General features: G+C 43.9%; 1 protein-coding gene across 10 annotated transcripts in view; it reads left to right on the forward strand.

The window, feature by feature from the left end:
• Positions 1–5,513, forward strand: part of STAU2 (staufen double-stranded RNA binding protein 2) — a 307,654-nt gene extending 302,141 nt beyond the window's left edge. For all 10 annotated transcript variants that reach the window (XM_089898567.1, XM_089898572.1, XM_089898574.1 and 7 more), the window contains 2 exons: positions 3,185–3,273; positions 4,402–5,513. In XM_089898567.1, the coding sequence (XP_089754693.1) occupies positions 3,185–3,273; positions 4,402–4,495 (183 nt within the window). In that variant the 3' untranslated portion in view covers positions 4,496–5,513. The remainder of the gene's footprint in view (positions 1–3,184; positions 3,274–4,401) is intronic.
• Positions 5,514–8,546: the final 3,033 nt, after the last annotated feature.

Genomic DNA, 8,546 nt, shown 5'->3' on the forward strand with positions numbered 1-8,546 from the left:
TTGGCTAAATACAGAAAGGCACATAAAGTCTTTGAGATACTGTGCAGTCCTGCAAAATGTTGCTGCTGAAATGTTTCTGTTGAGGTGGAAAACTGCTCATGTTCCATGACAAGAGCAGGTTCTAAAACAGTGTTAGGATATGACCCAGGTTAGAGAGTGTACATATGGGAAGGGGATAGAAAAGGATATGGAAAGATGTACACCAAGTTGTGAGTGGTGGGTAAGACTGTGAATATTTTCACATTCTTTTTGCTTGCCTACCTATTATGATTTTTCTGTAATGAAAAACGATTTTTATAATCAAAAGATAATATAAGGAAACATCAGAGAGAGGAGAAAGAGGTTCTACTGTCCTTAAAGAGGAATGATGATGTACCTGTGTTCATTTGCTAGGGCCTCCGTAACAAAGGACCACCAACAATAAATTCAACAGGAATTTATTGTCTCACAGTTCTGGAAGTTAGAAGTCCAAGATCAAAGTGTTGGCAGGGTTGGTGCCTTCCGAGGGCTATGAGGGAGGAATCTGTTCCATGCCTCTCTCCTAGTTTCTGGTGGTTTGCTGGCAGTCTTTGGCATTCCTTGGCGTGTGTTGCGTCACTCCAATCTCCGCCGTCTTCTTCACACGGTGTTCTCCCTGTGTGGGTTTCTGTTTCTGAATTTCCCCTTTTTATAAGGACATTGGTCATAATGGATCAGGCCACACCCTAATCTAGCATGACCTCATCTTAATTATATCAGCAGTCACCCTATTTCCAAATAAGGCCATATTCTGAGTATGGGGGTTTAGGACTTCGACATATGGATATGGGGGGTGGACACAATTCAACCAATAACAGTGCCCAGTGAGATGGCCACGTTGCTCCTACGCAACCGCTGTTAGTGCTTACCTGCCACTACAGCCTACACCAGCTGCTGTATAGTAGGAGCCTGTACCAAGATCAGGGGTAGTGGGGTAGGGCGCTGACATCCCCACAGGACTCCGGGTTCAAAAGAGGTAATGATGAAACAGAGAGCCCAAGCACGGCCTCCCCCTGCCCACCCAGGCTGGGGCTGCAGGCGTGAGTGAGAATTCAAATTAGCACGTCTGAACTGGGGAGACCAGCTTAGAGATCTGAAAGGAAGAAGGAGCCTAAAAAAAAAAGGAAAGGATATATTTTTCCTTTTTGGTTGAATATAGGGGTTGAGATTTAAAAGATAGAATGACAGAGAGAGAAGAGAGGAAAAATATTACAAATATTACATAAAAATCTGCACACAGATGTTGATAGCAGTTCATAATCGCCAAAAACTGGAAGCAACCAGGATGTCCCTCAATAGGTATAAAAGGATAAAAGGATAAAGAGGGCTTCCCTGGTGGCACAGTGGTTGAGAGTCCGCCTGCCGATGCAGGGGACACGGGTTTGTGCCCCGGTCCGGGAAGGTCCCACATGCTGCGGAGCGGCTGGGCCCATGAGCCATGGCCGCTGAGCCTGCGCGTCCGGAGCCTGTACTCCGCGACGGGAGAGGCCCATGTACCCCAAAAAAAAAAAAAAAAAAGGATAAAAAAACTTGGTACATCCACCCAATGGAGTATATTCAGCAGTGAAAAAGAGATGAGATGAAAAGACATAGAGGATAGAGGAACTTTAAATGCATATTGCTTAGTGAAAGAAGCCAATCTGAAAGTGCTACATACTGTATGATTCCAGCTGTATGAATTTCGAAAAAGACAAAACTATAGAGATTTAAAAAAAAAATTACTAGGGGTTGCCAGGGCTTGGGGGGAAAGGGAGGAGGGGTGAACAGCTGAAGCACAGTGGATTTTTAGGGCAATAAAATTATTCCATATGATACTGTAATGGTGGACACGTGACATTATACATTTGTCAAAATCCATAGAATGTACAACACAAGAGTTGTAGACTCTGGACTTCAGTTAATGATAATATATCGATATTTCATCAGTCGTAACAAATGTACCTCGGGAATGCAGGATGTTAATAATAGGGGAAACAGTGTAGAAGGTGGAGTGGGAGAGGGTATATGGGAACTCTCCCTGCTCCATTTTTTCTGCAAACTTAAAACTGCCCTAAAAAAAATAAAGCCTATTAACTGAAAAACCAAAACCAAAAAGATATATTTCACATAAAGAGATGTAGAAGAGATCATGCACTCAGCTACCCAAAAGGGGCCCCTGGCAGATAAAAGTTTGAGCAACTGGCAGAGTTAGCTGTTTGTCAGAGGCAGTTGAGAAGATACAGATGACCAAAGTGTGACCCAGCAGGATCTCCAAGATGCAAACAGCTTTGGCCACTCACACCTATCTCAGACACAACAAAGCTCTTCTAATTGACCTGAGAAGTGGTGGGATTTGGGGAGGGGAAGAAGAACCAAATTCTTATTCAAAGAAATAACAATTTGGACCTCGCACTAGAGTGTCAACAACTTATGCAGATCTTATCAGCATCACATTTTTTGGTGCCTCCCAGCTATTCAGCGAGGCTCCACCAGCCTGTCAACACCCTTCAGCATCCCACGGATCCGCATGCATCCCGCATCCCCGGCATATCCACACCACAGGAGGCTCTGCCGCGGCCAGGCCTGCCTTCCCAGGGCCCCATGGAGCGCAAATTTTCTCTCTCCTCACAGGATACCATCATACCATCCCCTCGGTATGCAAGGGTGTATTTGGTCCATTTCTGGGCTCACATTCTGTGACTTGCTTGAGGCTACATGTCTATAAAATTGAACAATACATTTATGCTAACTTTGGAAAGCTGGAAAAAAATCTGATGTTCTCACATCTGGAGGAAGACAATGTGTAGTTTCAGTAATGTGAGGAGAAATGATGCAAAACTCATCATCAAAGAATGACAGGCTTCTACTAGGCGTTTTCTACATTTGCGGATAAAACATTGTGATTTTACAAAATTATGGATAAGGCATGAGATTTATGGAGACTCCTCCCTCCACCTCTTCCCCCAGACACACAAAACTAAAGCCTTCGTAGTATATGCATTTCTCCATCATAATACAGCCTCTTAAATGTAGTTTTGTTAAATGATACAGAAAAGCATTTATTTAGACTAATGAAAATGATATCCTTTACTATATATCAAAGCTTTCTTTTACCATTACATACCTATTTATTACATGAAAGTCAGTAACTGGATCTCCTTGTCTGTGTGTTTGTTTTCGTTTTTAGGCAGCTTTAAGTGCCTTGAAACAATTTTCTGAACAAGGACTGGATCCAATGGAAGGAGCAATGAATATTGAAAAAGGTTCTCTTGAAAAGTGAGTACATCTTCTGTTGTATTCTTACATTTGTAATTTTGTAACTGTATGAAAAATAAGATAGACATAATAATAAGGTGAAAAACTCGAGACAATATCTATACCCTACAAAATTATTCCTAATACAATTCAATGCAAATAAATGAGAGACAGTCTATATGGTCATATTTGTTTCCTGTAAATATGTCTGTGAAAGTTTTAATCTACTGGTTGATCATTATTTCTGCATTTTAATGCCTTTGATGGAAATATTTCTGTGGGTTTTGCTGACCATGGAGATTTGCAAGACTTGCAAAAGGTGACTTCTCATTTCAGACTGTTGGGCATTCTCTGACTAAACCATTTTCTGAGGTAAATATTTTCATTCACATTCCTGCTAGGTAGTAGGCACAACGGAGAAGGGGGAAAAAAAAAAAAGAAGCTGAGAGGCGGGTTCCTTCCCCTTGGCTGCATTTTGTTTTTCACACTGTTGGATGAAACACAAGCGCACGTTGTCACAAAAGTGTGGCTCCCGAGGGCTACAGAGGCCAAAACGCAGATTTAATAAGAATTTCTGAAATCCAGCTCATACCTCTTTTATGATATTGAACATAAGGTTTGATCTGAGAGCTTGAACTTAAAGTCTCTCCAGCGACCCAAAAAGAAATTGCAAGACAGTGTCTTTACAACAGTGAAATCCAAATTCTTTCAAAGCAGAAATAATTGCAGGTGAGATTTCAGAACTCACACAGGAGATAACATCTTTAGAATGATAAAAATTGGATAACCTAGGAAGTCAAAACCAAATATACTAATCCTGCAGTTAAATAATCTTAAACCCCCCCCCACCAAAAAACACAGCATTTGGTCATTAATATTTAAAAGGTGAGAGCGTGAGAAAAAAACATTTGGTAAACAGACGTGGCATTTTAAGTTGTCTATAGATTGGCAACCATTTATAAGCTAATTTAATCAAAACCATTTCCACATGATCTCATCAGTAGACTATCTGAACATAAATATTGTTGTTTCACTTTAAAATGTCACTTTTGTGGTGACCTTTGAATCCTGTGTGCCATCTGCTAATAAACATGTCTGAAGATGTGCAACCCCGGACCTTCAGCTCTTGTTAATGTATTAATCTTCCAGACAAGCCCAGCATCTGGGAGAGAAAGCAGACAATAACCAGACACACCCGGGCTCCATCGCTCAGGACTGCAAGAAATCAAGGTCGGTCATCTAGCAGCTCCCAGAGCTACGGCTGCCACCGCATCCTTATAAACCTGTCAGCACGCATGAGGGTGTCTGTGTTCAAGGAAATGAATGACTAATGCCATGATTTGAGTCTTATGTGAAGACAGCACTATTCTAACACCAGAGATAATAGACATAGTACTGTTTATTCAACTGGGGGAAAATAAAACTTTGAGCATTTCCCTTGGAACTTGAGATCAGATCATAACTCATTTGCCCAGAGGCAGCAGAAATCTGATCCTGCTACTGGAGCTTAAAATAACAATTAATGAAAAGTGTTAGAAACAGAGGTACAATTCTTAAATGATTAATAGAGAAATTGGGTTTGGTTCTGTTGTTATGATTGTTTTGTCGTGGCGCTTGTGTTCACTTATATTCTCTCATTTTAAATAATGCCTGACGATTCAAAGATTAACCAATGATGTGCTGTGGAATGTGACGGTCGTTGTCTTCATATAGAGTCACACAGTTTCTCTTTTTATGGAGATATTTGTAATCTTCATCCTATATCAGTCTGAATAACTTCGAGGCACACCACTCAAAGATGTATGCCAACAAACATGGTTGAAATCAGGTCAGACATTTGATTACAAATATGAAATAATGTTAGGAACAATTAGTTTCAATAGACTCCAGGAATTCAAAAAGAAAACAAAAACCACTTGTGGGTCTTGAATGCCATCATCCTATTAGCCACTAAGGAGGCGTCTTGCCTCTCCAGCCATTTCTGTGGATTCCACGTTCACAGTGGACATTGCACCCACCCCATCCGTGTGTTGTAAGCCACTCACTGTTTGCATCCAAAGTGTTTTCTGATAACTGCCTCTGCACTTGGGGCAGTGAGTGGGATCAAGAGAAATAGCGTTCATGGCGGGGAAGGGAAAGCCTGTGGCTGTGGGAGGAGCCGTAGAGGTCCTGCCAGCTTGTAGCCAGCCACGCTCTGGACCAGCATGTTGGAATCCAGCGTGGAGCCAATGCAGTAAAAATGTGGTCGGTGTCTGTGTGAAGTGTGGTCAGTGTTGTTCTTTCCTTGCCTCGTTCTCCTCTCTGAAACATCACCCCAGCGTAACCCATCTCAAAGGCCATTGCCCACCCGGCCCCTGTCACCCTGCACGGCGGTGACACTAGCGGGTTCTCGTGCCACCGGCCGTCTCTGCGAAACCGCAGGGCCGCCCCCCGGGTGACTCGGAACCGGGTTCCTGACCGGCCAACGTCGTCTCATTGTTCCCGTAAGATTTCATGAGCAAAACCAACACAAATCATGACCTGGCTGACTCACACGCGACTGGACGATAAACAAACAGCAACAGAAGGAAACCACTCTAGGGTTGTTTTTAAATGACTCCCATGTGGGGAAGTCCGCCAGCATCGACAGGGCCGGGTGCCCTCGGAGGAAATAGGTTTTGCTCCATAAAGCTGGGCCCTCGTGGACATAACAGCCCATTTGTAAAGTTGGGGTTCACGAAGATCAGCCGGGTTGAACAATAAGTCTGCTGCCCGGCACCCCGCGCAGAGGGCCCTAAATCATCCCCTCGGAAGGGGGCAGGCCCTTTCCTCCCCCTGCGCCTTCAGCACCTGAGGCTCCGGCCCTCAGTCAGCAGCGCCACTTCAGGCAGGATCTTTAAAACGCATCTTCAGTTTCCCAAACGCCGTAAACGCCGACCACCTCTCACGGCCCACGGTCCCCAAAACACCAAGGCCGTCAGGGCCGTCGTGGGAGAGGGATGAGCTCAGGGCACAGAAAAGCTGATCAGTTCTCACAACCCAAGTATCTGAGGCATTGGCCTCTGGAGCTATCTGACGGAGTCACCCTCAGAGCTGAGCGTACCAGAGTGGCCACGGGGGTGGGGGTGGGGGGGTTGGGGATGGACCCTTGCATCGGATCTCAAGTGTAGTGAGAGGATATTTATTCAGAATCCCACCCATCTACCTGCTTGAAGAGCCCAGGGAGGCCTTTAGATATTTTCCCTTTAGAGAGTTTGCTAGCAGCCCTTCCTGGGAACCGTTTGGGTTTTCTTTGGGTTGAATTAGCAATGCAAATGATGGGTGGCCTGCCATCCCTTGCCATGTTATATATCATTGGGGGGAAACCATTAAGTAGATTTATTGAAAGAATGTTTCTTCAACACAAGGAGATCTTTTTGATGAAAAATGGAACTCGTTATTCTCTAAAGGACACAGGTTGACTTATCTCCTTTATCAATTACAGTGTCTGCTTTCAGCTTTTCTCAATCAGCACTAGGCTTTGTAGTCACTTCCCAGTGCTGAGGCCAATGTGTTTTATGAAGAAGGTTGGTTTTTGCATTTTAATTGGAAATATAATATTGTGCTTTGGAACTCTGACCAGCCCTTTCCAGCACAACTTGCCGAAGATCAGTGGTGAGACACCACCCTTCAGGCTGTGACAAGGACCCTCCTTCACTTTCACGGGGTGACCTCTCTGAGTTGCCCTAGTATTCTTCTGCCCAGCAAACGTTCTCAATGGTGATTTTTTTTTTTGACAGCTTCAACCAATTTCCTGTACCATAAAATAAAAATAGATTAATGAGAAACTTACCTTATTATACAGAGGTTTTCGGGACTCCCGGTGACCTTGGAAATGTGGTCCAGACCAATTGATTGGTGTTTAAATCCTGCTGCCGTTGAGTTTTCAGTGCACCTGCCCAGGGTTTGTTCTGTACCTTTCAATTTCCAAAGGCCACTTGTTATCATTACGGCAAGGGTGGTAGAAAACCTAACAGTTTTGCACACTGAGCGAAGAAGTCATTAATGGCAAGATCCCATGTGAATTTGTCTCTGAGTAACCCCCGACCTACCCCACCATGATATAGGTACCTGATAAATGGATACATCAAATAAATGAATAAGTGGACAAATGAATGATCTATCAAAACGATAGAGAAACCTGCTGAAGACATAAATTTGAAATCTCACTGCTTAACCTGACACAGAGATAGGCACTCATGATAATATATGGCATTACTGTTGATAAGATTACGGTACCTTCAACCTCAGGGGCACTCTGGCATTTCTTAACCAAAAACATAGCGAGTCAAAAAAACCCTCACTTCAGAGGACTTTGGACCCATGAAGACCCACCATCCTGCCTCCCATCTTCCCATTTTTGCATGTATATCCCTTCCCCAGGCCAGAAGATTCAATTCCAATCCTCACCCCCAGATACGTTCCTGTATTTCCACCATCACACATACATGTCTCACAAGGAGGGGCATTGTAATATCTGGCTCAAAGCAAAGATTTCTTAGACTGAGTCAAACCCAGCTGTTGATTTCTGGCAGACACCACCCAAGTTCCAGCTCACCTTGCCGAGACTCATTGATAAATTGCCTTGTTGGGATGACTTTCCTCTTACGTCCTAACCTCTTAACATAACTAAAAGCTCCCTTGACTGGGTGCCCAGCACACTCTGATGTATGCTGGGAATGAAGAAAATAAATAAACAAATGAAACTACTTCCCTCTCAGGAATGCACATTCTAGCTTGAGGGAAAGGCAGACCAGGAAATGAGCATGAGAGGTGAGCGTGTTTTACTCAGAAACCCTGCATTATAGCTCGTTGTTTGTGTCTCTGAGTCGTTATTCCTCCCCTCACTCATCTCACTATGCTTTGGGCACCATGCTATATTCTGGTGACACTGTCAAAAAGCCACCACGCTTGAACTCTAGTAGTATTATCTTATCTCACCTCCACACAACCCACATGTCTACTGACCGGACCCACCCCCAGCCCCAAATATACATATACCAGGTGAAGCTCTTGAAGCTCACCTACACTCAAGGCTGACCAACTGAATGTACCCCTCGTTGTATCTCCTGGTGTGCAATGGTGCCCACCTTAATATGGTAAGTACTCAATAAATGTTTGTTGAGTAGGTGAATGACCCTAAAAGCCCTGCCATGGAGGATTTGCCAGCCTAAGCAGATCATTGGTGACCTGGATGCATGGACAGAGAAGCCTGGCCTATTGGATGGAGCCTCCTGCCTGGGAGTAAACTTCTAGTTCTACTTCTGTTAATATAT

Source organism: Delphinapterus leucas, chromosome 17 (genome assembly GCF_059928025.1).
Source record: "Delphinapterus leucas isolate spDelLeu-1000000601 "Yukka" chromosome 17, BTC_Dleu_Yukka2, whole genome shotgun sequence".
Classification (NCBI taxonomy): Eukaryota; Metazoa; Chordata; class Mammalia; order Artiodactyla; family Monodontidae; genus Delphinapterus; species Delphinapterus leucas.